Source organism: Haemaphysalis longicornis, unplaced genomic scaffold (assembly GCF_048455015.1).
Source record: "Haemaphysalis longicornis isolate Haplotype H1 unplaced genomic scaffold, Haemaphysalis longicornis Haplotype H1 scaffold_12, whole genome shotgun sequence".
Classification (NCBI taxonomy): domain Eukaryota; kingdom Metazoa; phylum Arthropoda; class Arachnida; order Ixodida; family Ixodidae; genus Haemaphysalis; species Haemaphysalis longicornis.
In genome coordinates this window covers 26,128,428-26,142,108 of record NW_027526225.1, presented here as the reverse complement: position 1 = coordinate 26,142,108, position 13,681 = coordinate 26,128,428, and the positions used below count along the sequence as shown (strand labels likewise).

Below are 13,681 nucleotides of genomic sequence, written 5' to 3'. Positions count from 1 at the left end.
ACAGTGGTCCAATTTGTGTTCCCCACTTAGGTGTCCTTTTGAATCGTATTCCGGGTGTGATACGCTTAATTTTTGCTAACCTAGTGGCCATAGCAACGCTTTGGCATCGGAACTGAAATTATGATGGGACCTAATCAAATAAACCTCCCGTAAAGCCATCTTTTAGGAATGTCGCTTGTTTATCCTATTCGAACGCCTTGGAAAAGCTTACGTATACACCGAGTACTAACACACTCGGTGTATACGGTGTAAAATACACTCTTTTTGCGTTAGAAGAGCTGACTCGGTCGGTAGATTTTTCGGGAAAACTAAATATTGAATTACACAGGAACAATTTTATTGAGGTTGTCGAGGCATTGACAGACCTGAGAGCAACACATATATTGTCAACTGCGCGTTTAAGACCCGCAGTTGGACACTGGTAATTGCGACAGAGTTCAACTTTCGCAACAGCGATTGCGCTTGATAGATGCAAAGTGATTTTATCAGGATGTTGACGAGCCACAGCGGGACTGATTTTTTTGTTACGCGGTCTCCCCACCTATCATGTCTGATAACTAAAAAAAAGCTGTCACTTGATCTTCATGATTGCTTCCACCGAAAACGACAGGCGCGCCTTTTTTTCCGGGCTCCAGCCAGGACGTTTGGGGCTTTCCACTGCCGAAGACATGACGTGCAATGGCGAGGGCGACCGTGACGTCACTTCCGCTCGAGCTTTCTGGCACAATGTCGTGGCTTCCATCTGGGGTGATGGACACGAGAGTGTTTGCGGCGTTGATGGTGCTGACGGCGCTCTTGTGAGTTCCGCTTGGGCGCAACGGTCGTGATCCGAACTCGAAGGAGGAGTCACTGACCGTCCTCGTCTCGCTGACGTCGACTCCGGAAGCACGAGGACAGAAGTGGGCGTGCAGCTGTTCATTGCGCATGGGGCGGGGAGGAAAGGCGGAGACTCGCCGATGGCCCGTAAAGAGCATGAGTGATGGGCCCTTGAACTTCGGTTCGGGGATTGATAGAAGCCGCGAGGATGTGCCCACCGTCGAAGACATGCGAGAAAAAAAAGCACCGTCAGCCCGGGACATTATTACGAGGAAAGGGTGTAAAGTGAACAAAAATGTTCTTTTTACTTGCAAGACATTAACTTTTGTAAATGCAGCTACTGTGAGACCCTATGACTACGCTCCCAGTACTTTTGGTTATGTTACCGGCGCTTCCCCATAATGACCCACTATCATCAGCTCCGATGTGTTCGGCATCATCATGACCTGTAAATGATCATCATCACCGCTTGCTCTATTCCTTGGCCCGAGTGTTGGAATAAACGGCCACGCCAACGGTCGTCTCTCACTACTTTTAATCCCCACTTTTTCTGTCATTATTGGAATGTACAATTAGGCAAACGCAAAAGTGATCAAAATTGTCTCCCACTCCAATAGGCAATAGTTAATCCGGACTGGGCACAGCCAACTAATAAAAATTATTTTAATAATCAACCTCTAATAATACCTGTAATATTAATACCCCTGTAATAACAATACCCCGGGAATAATCCCCATGGGGATTGACATTATTCTGTAAATAAATAAAAAATGATATTTTCAGGCCTGAAGCAACCTAGTTTCTCTCCGACAGAGCTCATTGAAGCTCTAAATGTCAGAGCAAAAAGCGAATAAAAGAAGTTCTATTCTTTACTACGTCTTCTTGGCCATCCTAGAGGTCATGTCCTAACTTCATACGCTGTCAGGAAGGGAACATTTGGGCAACTGTTACATCCCAAAAAATGTCTGCACTGCGCTAAAAAACTGGCGACCACAGAGAGAAGGATGACAAGCGCAGTCGTTTGTTTTAAATCTGATTACTGACCTTCCATGCGTATTTTTGTGCCCGCGCGTGCGTACACGTGTTTGTGTACCGAGTTCGTACTGACGATGGCAAGTGCTTACGTCAGTATGAAGCTGGGCTTGTTGGTGATGCACTGTTGTAGGCTAAGCGCGAGTCAGACACAGGACGAGAGAAGAGATGGGATGAGGACGAGCTCCATCCCATCTCTTGTCTCGTCCTGTGTCTGCGTCGCACTCAGCCTACAACAATGCTTACGTCAGTCTAGCGAATTTCCCTCGGGCTTTGGTTTTGTACGCGGGATGTTCTCACCCATTGCCAAGAGGAGGCAGCCGGGAGTCACTTGGCTCCGGAAGACCACTCCCGAAGGCTTCAGAGGGGACGGTCGGGTGTCGTGCAAAGCTCAGCAACCGGAAGTGGTGTCGCAGCAGTGCTTCCTCTGGCAGGCTCGGACGGTACACTGCTGGGACGGCGGGGGGCTGAGTTGACGCCGACGCGAACGCCGGCAGCATCGGCGGCAGAAACAACGTCTGCGGCGGGCCCTGCTGCTGTTGCGCCAGCGCCGCAAGTGTTTGCAGCAGAAGCTCCTGGTCCGCGAAACAGCGCCTTCTGCGCATGCGCTCTTGCAGCTGCAGCTGCTCGGCAGGTACAAACGGACAGAATGGACCTGCGACAGCCGGTGAGAAGAATGACAATTATGTCGATACGGAACAAATTGTTTTTTTGTCACATTCTTGCTAATTAAAAAAACTGTGGTTGATTCCTCTGTCATAGGAATCGATAAAACGCAAAAGTGAAACGTGCAGCGAAATCTGCAACCGAGCATGATTTGGGGGACGGTGGCTGTTTTTTGGGTGTGCTTGGTGAACGACGTCCTGCTGGCGGGTCGCTTCGGCAAAGGTGTACTGGCGTCATTTCCGTGACGGATATGACGTCAGTGAAATCTTGGTCTATCCCGGCATAAAACACTTTCGTGTTAAAATATAAAACCCGAAACGTACGATCCTAAGCATAACGTACTCTTTAGTACTGAAGGCTGCTTCCCCGCAAGGAGACACTGTGTGCAGGGGTGCACCCTTTACAGGCCGCTTGCTTTGTTGTACAGGCGTCACTTCCGTGACTGATATGACGTATGGGAGATCTTCGTGTATCCGGGAATAAAACACCTTCGAGTAAAAAAAAATAACAGAAGATAGTTGTAACAGTGCAGCCCTGCCGGACACCCTCTAATCAGGAAGCAATAGAAGCTGAGGGATAAGCAATCAATGCCGCAAAAGCTAAAAGCGGACAAGCTCGGATGTAGATCGACACGGAGGATTTTGTAGAGATGAGCGCGAGAAATGGACAGGAACTGCTTAAGCACACGACATATGTTCAAAGACATGGAATACTAACCAGGCCAATCGATCACATTACAATGCACGAACAGCGGGTAAAATCGCAAAAATCTACTGAAATAGGTTTAGTAATTCAGTCTTTAGGCAAGCTGCGCCAAATAACAATGGATGCCGAGATATCCAAGAATTGCAGGATCCTAACGTGCTGCTAAATATTTTACCCCTTTACCACCTATGTGGTTTTTAACATATCGATCTTACCCAGTGCACTGTAAAATAATTTATACCATTTTTGTCTATAACTATCACTCCTACATCTCTCAAAAACCAATTAAAACGCCCTTTGAAAGGACGTAAAAATCAAAAGCTCTTTAAAAAGGCGTGTTCTTGTGTTTCTGATCGGGCGCAATGTCTTTACACACTCCCAATAAAGAAAAGACAAAACATCCTTCAGGGTTTTTTCTTTGTTTTTCTTTGCCAGGGTGTAAGTCTGTTAGTTATAGACGGTAATTGACACCCTTCAGGTGCATATAATTTTAGAGTACACTGATAAAGATCAAATGTATGATTTTGGCAACGTGACCTTTTACATTTAATGAAGAAATTCAATAGATGCGAGGTATCCGAGTGCCATTTTTTCCTGGAGTGATCTCGTCAAGTTGTCGTTGCGAGCAAAGGCAATACTTTCGTCGCGTGGGAAGTAAGTTAGCTACTTACGCCTTCCCCGCATTGGTCGTGAAATTTTTAGGGGCAAAGCACCTTAGGACCTCGCTTTGTCCGGAGCTTGGCGTCAATTTACACAGTGTTGCGCATGCGCGAGGAGCATTAGATTGGATTTGATTTAGCCCTTTCAGCCCTGGATTTTTTATTTCAAGCGCTAATTGTTTTTATGCATTTTTTCGTACAGCTTTGGACATCAGAAGCACAGAAATGAAAAATTACGCTAATAGTGCAAGTATTTATTAATTTACAGGCACGTTAATTAATTAGGTCATTAAGCAATTAAAAAAATGTTTTGTAAAAAAAGTTTTTTTTCACGTTTTCGGAAAGCCTATGATAACCTGATCTTACAGAAAAAATATCAAGCTGGTAATCCAAGTATTTACAGATTTATAGACATTTTGACGAACCGGAATTTCCGTTTCCTTACCCGCGCGGTCGTCATATCCTGTGTCAACTGAAGCTTCGTCTTTTTCATATCGTCCAGCCGCGTGAAATCGCCACAATGGTGGTGTCTATCGCAAGAGGCATCCTTGAACAACCCTCAGCCTGAAAACTAGCAGTTTTGGTTTTGTTGTTAAGGCGCTAGAGGATATTATGTGTTGTGTCGTCAAATGACGACGCCAGGGCCGAAAGGGTTAGATTGGATTAAAATTGATTGGATTGAATTGAATTGAACTTATCGGATTGGAATTGTATATAATGTACGTACACGTTCTCACTCATTTACATGCGGGAGTGGGCAATGTCATGGGTGATTTACAATAACAACGATTCCCAGTGCTTCGCCCACTCTTCATTACTCACTTCATGGAGATGCGTGCTATTTTTGCCCTGGAAAACGTGTGATGCACAGATCCAAAGAGGCATCTTTAACACACGACGTGGATGTTAGAATCATAAAAACACTTCTGATGATTCCTTTCCGTTTTCCTATAATCTCGTGCAAACCTCTCCATGATTAGTTTGGTTGCAACCTGGTCTCCGATTGAAAACTGGTAATGCTTGCTTACGCTTCTGAAGCTGTTTTGTGGAAAGAAAGTTGTAGCATCTACGCGCAATGTAGATTTGCGAAAAAACTGCATACATGAATCGTTGAGGCGAAGTGTAGGAGCTCTTACAAACTCTGATTTCTCTCCGTACATTGGGCGCCGTGGCCAAAGCAGTACACCACGCCTTTGTATCGCCAGGTGTGGCGCGAAAGGCTTTCTCTTCAGTCACTCAGCGCCACTGGTAGATGAGCCACGTTTTCATGCTAAAAATGTTTTGTGCAGTGCCTCGCCGGTGACGCACCTTGCCGCATGGTTACATCGGAAGCCATTGTCTCCGAAGCGAAAGCCGTGTTGTGTATGGTCTGCAGTCTCCTCTGCTGAGCCTGCTTGCGACGCAGCACGATGGCCTCGGCGGATCTCGTTCGGTCGAGGGCACGCGAGATTGCCTTGCCGTGGCTGGCCGCTTGCTGTCTGCGTGAAAAAAAAAAGTGCCAGGGTGTCCAACATCAGTTACTCCATCTGAAATATTCGAGAATTGTACGTCCTTGCTCTCAGCTCAGCGATAAACAGTCCGAACACAGGTTACCTAGGTGCACTCAAGGGGGGAGGGTAAGGCGTGGGATTAAAACAATATTACATTAAGGAAATAAACGCGGCAGTCTAATGCCTGCTTAGTCTGCTAACCGTGTCAGGAAGGCAGTACATGTTGGCAGCACGCACCGCAATGGTGCACTACCGATCACTTTTGCCTGGGGGGTGGACTGAACGGACATACAGAAAACTACGCGAATCTGCACCTGTAGCAACACCCTTAATTCGCGAATTCTCACTGCAGGCCAAAATGAGGCACTTTCACTAGCGAACTATAGGCTGCCTCTAAAATGCTACTTGACAGGAACTTTAATACTTCTAGGGACGAGCACACACGGACGTCGAGATTGTCAGCCTGATGGGACGTTTTTTCTATTGTAAATGACGAGTATGGTATAATCTATTTAAAGATCGATGCTAATTTATTTAAAAATATATCGATTTGACCGAACCCGTTAGTGAATTTTTCTGTGCGCTTATAGAGAGAGAACAGCCTTTAATGAGTCTGGCGATGGCAGCTGAGCTAAGCCGCCTGGCTTGCATACAGTGATTTCCCTACACCCCCCTAGGGGGTGTGTAGACCCCCCCTAGTTTTTCTGGACACCCCCCCTTGAATCCCCAAATTTCACTCTTGTCAGTCCTTGTATGGACCTTTTTCAGTATCGATCTGCGCATGCGCGGGCTGCCCGTCTGCTATTCTTGGCAGTAGCCTCGGGCAAAATAAACAAAAGTGCGCCCCCCGAGCTTGCTGTTAGCGTTGCACGTATTTATTTCCTTTTTTCGAAAGCTCGTGGCAAGTTCGTATGTGCACACAAAAAAAGGCTTTCAAAGGAAAGGGGCAAAGTGGTTTGAGGCTGACCAGGCTGCGAGCACATTGCTACCAGCCACGGAGCACATTGCTGGCTGGTAGCACATTGCTACCAGCCAGCATATATCGACAAGCACTCACCCAAAATTACTTCAACTGAGGCCGCCTTTGACTTGAACTAAGTGCAGTAAACATACATATAATTTACTTTCTTCACTGATTCGATGCCGTTCTTTGTTTACAACTGTAATCTTTGGAGAAGCTCTTTCAGCATGTACATTTAAAATGGGCAATTTGGCGAGGCGAAGCGCTACGGAAGCTAATCCTGGCGTTTTAATAAATCGGGAGCGTACAATCGGTGCCTGATTTATAAGTGCTGCATAATTCGTGTACTACCTAAACATTGTCTCAAGAACTCAAATTTCGTCACTGGCCCTGGTAACAAGTTCGAAAATGTCCTTATACGTTGAAAAATGGCGAGAAATTAAAAAAAAAAAAAACTCAATACGGATTTTTCATGGTAAAAATGGAATTTCTCTAAATTTGTTTTTTTCTTAGATTGAATAGAAAGCACCGCCTCTCAGGTGTGTGTGTATGTATATGTATATATATATATATATATATATATATATATATATATATATATATATATATATATATATATATATATATATATATATATATATATATATATATATATATATATATATATATATATATATATATATATATATATATAGGAAATGAAAAACGTACGTCACGGGGATGAGCGTTTGGTGAACAGACGTCTATTATTTAACTAGTGGGATAAAAAAAACAGCTTTTCTAGTTTCTGAACCCCCCCCCCCCCCCCACAGCCATTGAGACACCCCCCCTTGATTCGATGCCTGGGGAAACCCCTGTTGCATTATGGTATCCTCTACCCTATGGGTGCGCTCTCAATGCAATGAGATATCAATGACGGTCACGCGGTGACAGATACGCTGTCACCGACACCGCGGGGAAAGAGTGTGATGTTGCTGTAAATATAAATGTAAATGTTGCTGTAAATGTTATTCTACCCTGCATAACAATATAGTGACAGCTGCCTCTAAAAACTAATTATTGAATGCAAGAAAACAACGTTCTCTTACGCAGGCTCTGTCATTCAGTATGGTGTGACCTTTCCCCCATTATTATGACCAACTGGTCTTTAGAAGCATGCATGTGGCAAAGAATTGTTTCTCAAATCCGCGAAATTTCACGCTCACTCACAGATAGTTAAATTACAACCATTTTCTCTGCGCTTTCACTGAAATTAATGGCGTAGAATTTAAAGATACGTAGTTAACACTGCTCATAAAAATGAAATAATTTGGCTTTGCAGCAGTCGAGTTTCCACTTTATTCCGAATTTACGGGCAAAGTTCGGACATATTACCTCACCTCAAAGCATTCTTATTGCACCCACGTATAGCTTGTATTCACTGGCAAATCACGCATGCAGGTAACCATGTCAGTGCGTGGTCACTGGTTACGTCGGGCTCCGCGGGATGGCGGTATTTGTCCCTGCTGAGCACATGCTGTGTGTTGGACGTTCCGAACTCTACCCCACCGAACACAAAGTAATGCCTCGACTACATTATGAGTGCGATTCATAGCATCTCCGATGACACCACCATTAAGGATCCGGTTTAAATGGAGCAGACGACGCAAGCCGGTGTCTTTTTCTTCTTCGGCGTGCGGGCGCAGTGGCACAAGCCGCGCCTTGTCCGTGGCTCTTCCGCCATGTCCGTGACCGTTTCCAGTGTTGCCAAGCGAACAAATTGACAGCTAAACTTTTTAATGAATACCACCTATATTTTTCTAGCAATTTTTTGTGTAATGTGCCCCTCTTACCCTTCTTACTTTTTACCGTGTCAAAGGCGCCCCCCTATTCGACTCAATATTCAGACATTGGTCATTTGGGGGATTTGAGGTAGAATTCTTTTAAAATTACTTTGTCATGAATCACACCAATATTGCCTAGTCATTGCCACATAGTAATGACGGAATCGTATTTACCGCTCTGGTGGCGCCAACTAGCGCGTTTTCTTACATTCTGCTACAGGCGACAAATAACACGCGAACACTCGTCCAACCACCCGCCTTCCCTCAGCGATACAAACGCAATTTCCCTTACGGACGTATGTATTTTTATTTATTTATTTTATTTTCCAGAACAACCACTGGATGTTTCCGCACCTTGAACTTTCTGATTGAATGCAAGTTACCTGACCGTATAAACTGTATATAACGCTATCCGAAGGTGACTGTGTTCTTTACCGCGAAATAAAAAACGAGTCTTATAACCCATTTCCACAGACTTGATAGGGTGGATGCTTGGGCTTGTTGGTGATTCATGTTTGACTAACGGAAACAACTTAAACACCAGGGTCACTGGACCAGAGCTGGCCCACGCCAGGCGCTGATTTCAACTAATCTTTACTGACAAAGTCGCCAGTACATGTATGGAAAGGACGGAAACACAGACACACAAAAAAACGCGGTTGGTCCCTGTTTCATAGGAACCGGTAAAACACGAAAGGGAAATGTGCCTCCACAGGAGCAGTTGAATGCTTATTGTGCATCCATGTGAACTTGCACATCGCTTTTTATATTTCATCGGTATGGCACCGCCAGACGCATCAACATGAGACACTGGATTACATGCTCCGGAGCATTGCGTAAATCCGACTGAAACCACAAGCGCTCGCAAACCGTGCGAACGAAACCGAACTGGTTTCTCAGCGAATCGTTTGGTGACGTCACAGTCCGCTGCAGCGAAAGGAGCGTGATTTCCGGGTAGGCAGCTGTCTTGTGGGTGTGCTTGGAGACCGAAGTCCTGCTGGCGGGTCGCTTAGGCAAAGGTGCGACCACTTCGGTCGTGCTCCATGGCGCGTGCACCAGACGGTTGAGTTGCGACGAGCTCAGCTCGTGGAACGCGAGAAGCAGAGTTCGCGGCCCGCAGCAGTAGCGTCAACAATCGGCGCTCATTAGCGCCACAACGCCCTACTTCGCTTTATATACCTCTCCTAGACGACAGCACCAACTGATAGAGAATCGTATAGGAAAGGATATAAGGCGCGTTCGTAAACATAAACAGGCGTGATTCACTACCCGTTGGTAGAGCGTCTCGCACCTCTCGTTGCGGCGATACTGATCGTGGGCGCGGAACCTAACGCCGCCGCGTCAGTGGAACTTTTTTTGTGATGTCATTTCCATGACGGATATGACATCCGTGAGGTCTCGTTCTACCCCGGCATAAAACACTTTCGTGTTAAAAAAACACCTGTCGTGAGGTTCCATGTTAGCGCTTTGAGTCCCTGCCGCAATGTAGCCAGAATTCAAGATCGTTGTAAGGGTGATCGATGACATGCTGGTAAAAAGGTGACGCAGTTGCTTTTCCTTGTCCATTTCTATGATTTCACGGTTAACTGTTCACGGTGTTTGTAAACGGCCGTACATTTATCAAATACTTTACTTCAAACTGTACTTTAAAACTAAGGCTAGTAAACGCTATGAAACGTCAAAATGACGAAGGCACACTCAACCGCTTTGTCAACCGGAAGCACGTGAGCGAAATTGAAAGCCAATCAGAAAAGACTTCCGGCGAATTCACAGCCCGCGGTGAATTTACTGCGTCGAGAATAGCGCCCTAGATAAGGCATTAGAGTACCGCCCCTGAGGCACGCAACAGCAACGGCGGCCATTTTGGTGTTTATCAGTGTTGGGAGACTGCCGCATCCACGGCCTCACCGCTAACTTCGACGGGGGTCGTTTGTGTCAATAACACTGCCGAAGATGCAGCAAAACGGCATCTACGGATACACTCCTGCTGCTGAAATGCTGTTACACGCGTTATCTTTGATTCGCGTTCGGAACGGCGTCATTCACGCGCAGCCGCAGACCAGGGAGGACAAGCTAAGCCTACCGGAGTTGACCGACTAAAATGCATAAACAAAAAATGGCGGCGCACATGAACCGTCGCACTGTAAACAAATGTCACGTAATGCAAACTGACTAATGATCATGGTGGTGGCGAAAAGACAATGGGAGAAAAGAGTGTCCATACTTTGTACCATTAGCTAGTGACACTAGCCGAGCGCAAGCCCACCGAGACGACATGAAACACTTCATACCTCACTCCATCCCCATCTGGTTTGGTTTACAACTGCTTTGCTGGACATCCACTTTCGCAGGGGTGGGATTGCGACGAATTTTAAATAGCAATCTACAGTGTTCACCATCTGTTCTTTCCTGTTCGTTTGCTATCCACATTTTCGTTCCTTCTACTGTGTCCGATTTTCGTTTTAGTTCTTTGTATTTCTGGCATAAGGTTTTCCATTTGTGGCCTATCAGGTGCTTGTTACCAACCTCTGATACCGGATGCCCTGTAATGGTGAATGAGCCTTAATGGTACTATAATAAACAAAAAGTTGCAGATCACATGTGTTTAAACCTTATAATGTACGACGCACGGAGTTCCTCTGGCGTCGAGGGAGCGTTTTGGAATGGAGCATTAACCATTTATGCTTTCCAAGTAGTGCTGAAGTTCAGTAGCGAGAGCTAGGCTAGCCGCATCGATTTTGATCACAACGGCACACGAAACTCAAAGGACATCTACGGTTGCGTGGCTTAAGACATGTTCGTGAAAAGTTGCGGCTGCGGGGTGTCGGTCACTTCGAGAGAGAAACCGACAGTGTCAAAGTTTGTGTTTGTTGTGGTGCCCTAATTGAACGTTCGTGTGTTTTATACGACAAACAGAGAGAGACAGAAAGAGGGGGAGAGAGAGAAATATATTTGTTAACAAGATTTATTGAAAATTTGGCAAAAGGGTATTAACAATGTCAGACCCCATTAGTTCAACCAGAATTCCAGGGCCCCAGAATCAGCTCACGCTGTTCTTGAGGTGAGGAGCTGGTCAGGCCAGCCTGCTATGTGGCCACACAAGTTGGACATCTAATGTTTGGGTTCTTCACTCGTGATCCTTTCCTAGGATATGACGAGGTATTTGCAGATGACCCGTGTTTGCCCGTATTTAGCACTGTTGTAAGTGATGTCGGACATTTCTTACCAAACATCTTCGCCCATCTGGATGTGCTGGTGTGTATCCTGAGCAGAGTTTGCGATTCTTAAGCAATGAGATTCCCTTGTGGCACGCGGAAGAATTTTGTTCCTAGGCGTAGGATGAAACATTTTCTACATTTTTCCGGCTCCGTCGCTCCCATACAGACCCTTGTGTCCCTGTAATAATATAATCGGAACGTTCACAATTGCTGACTGGACAACCTTTCTGAATCGTTGAGGTACCATGTCTGTACCAAAGACGCTAATGGCCTGTTGAGCGTGTGTAACGATGTTTAGGCATCTATTCACTAGTTCCGCTAGAAGTATGGCAAAGAAGGTTCAATTCGCCCGTCTAGGAATGTAATGCAATTACTGGGATTTCCACGGTACTCCAGTCCGACCATTGTTGCCTTCGTTGTTTTGAACATGCCGCCGTCGGCCAACGTTGTTTTTATGGTTTTGGTACTTTCCTCAAAAGAATTTAATCCTGACTTGTCCCCTACTCTTGCGTAGGAGAGGATATATGTTTTTAGAAGGGGGGGGGGAGGGTTGTTACGGTCGCTGGATCGGTGACATATCCATCATGGCGGCCACCTTTTTTTTCCAAAGGTGCGCCCACGGGGTGCACCCATATTTTATAAAATGGCCGGTCCCCATTTGGTTTTTTCCCAGACGCTCATCTTTTGGTAGGAGAGTGGCCTCTCTGATTTCTTCAAAGCTATGACAAGACAAAATTTAAAGACCCTTGCGCGAGTTGCTAAAATAGGGAGGTTAAGAGCAGCCCTACGTGTTGCCCTGATGACGGTGTTTGTTTGGCCTTCTTCAGTGCGGGTAATTTGTTTGTGGCATTGTAAGCTGTATGATATTCGGTTCCTGATGAGCGCCTGCAAAAGCTTTATCATGTTTTTGTCTGAAATTCGTGCACTTCCCCTGTAAAAGCGTTTTACAATGTGGGCGTTTTACAAATGGGCAAAGATTTTCTGTATTTTGGCGATTGAGATATCGGCTCTGCCGCTTTTCTATAAGGCCATTACGAAGGTTTTTACGTGATCTTTTCCAGGATCTCTTGTAGATCAAATTTTAGTGGGTTTTTTTTTCTAATTTACCGCGTAGCTTCATTTATTGTTTGGCGGACAGAGCTTGCGGTGGTGACAGCGAAAATTGTTATTTTAAAATTCATGTAATTGGATGCCACATTCTCGGTTCTGTTTTTACTTGAGCTCATTTTATTGCTGCTGGCCATACCATGGTGAATACGCCTGTTGTCGTCCGGAGCACATTATAGTATGTCTGTTTACGATGTAGTCTTTCCTTTGTTTTTGAAAGCGTCGCGTTATTCTTTCGCCCCTTTTAAAGCAAAGCTTTCTACCTGTGCCAGCCAACAGTTCCTTCGCGGCGTGCGGGACAAGAAACTCCTAACGCGGCTGAAGAGGGGAGGGTGGTTTTCACTCACGGAGCCGAGTGTAGATGGCGCTGCGAACGCGCGTTATTACCCAGCGGTTTCTGCGCGTCGGCGGGCGTGATGGCGGGAATCATTCTGTCGGCTTTGACCTCTGCTTTAGCGACGGTTGTTTTAGGCCTGTTTAGGCGCAGCTTCGCGTACATTGCGCGCTTCCGTCGCACGTCTTCATAAACTTCTTAGACAGCACCTCCTGAGTAACCCGGACACGACGAAATTAAGTCGGCGTACGGCAAAGATACGCTAAGGATTGGTTTGCACGGCGGGAAAACAAAATGTAGAGACCACGTACAGACACCTTACCGCTAGAGAAACGCTAAAAATTTGGTTGTGTTTTAAGAAGTATTGCAAAAGGCGAAAGGAGCAACTGGTTCTGACAAACAGAGATTACAGGAGTTCCCTCAGCTTTCTCGCAATTCTCAAATTTGCTAAACTAACTAGTTCAAATCGGTATAAATTGGAATCGCTAAGCTCGCATGACGAATTGTTTTGGTGTCAGCGCTTGTGTCGCGCGGTGGTGTAGCTCCGAGAGAGCACATCAGGATGGCTAGGTTCTGCTGTCTCACCCTTCTAAAGACGGTCCTCGCCGTTTTCTTTCTGCCGATTCACGGCTGGGCTACAGCGACGGCGTCCGCAGCTCTAGCCCTGCCGTGGCCGACGTTACTGCGTTCGGGAATGCCACCCCCGCGAATTCCAGGTAACGGCTGGCCGAATATCTTGTTTCACTCTTTGTAGAGCCACGTGTGCGAGTGAACTCAAGTGTCGTCACATGGGCAATTGTTGTGGATGTCGTTTAAAGCTTCGCTTTCCAATCACTTTCACAGCGTGGATTGGAGCCAATTCTTTTAAAC

At 45.9% G+C, this 13,681-nt stretch overlaps 1 protein-coding gene across 1 annotated transcript in view; it reads right to left on the bottom strand.

The window, feature by feature from the left end:
- Positions 1-331: 331 nt before the first annotated feature.
- The window catches only part of LOC144161898 (uncharacterized), a 65,156-nt gene continuing 51,806 nt past the window's right edge, over positions 332-13,681 (bottom strand). Inside the window, exons 3-5 of the mRNA XM_077692459.1 lie at positions 5,187-5,356; positions 2,149-2,503; positions 332-992 (exon numbers count right to left, since the gene is read on the bottom strand). Of these exons, the coding sequence (XP_077548585.1) occupies positions 572-992; positions 2,149-2,503; positions 5,187-5,356 (946 nt within the window). The 3' untranslated portion in view covers positions 332-571. The remainder of the gene's footprint in view (positions 993-2,148; positions 2,504-5,186; positions 5,357-13,681) is intronic.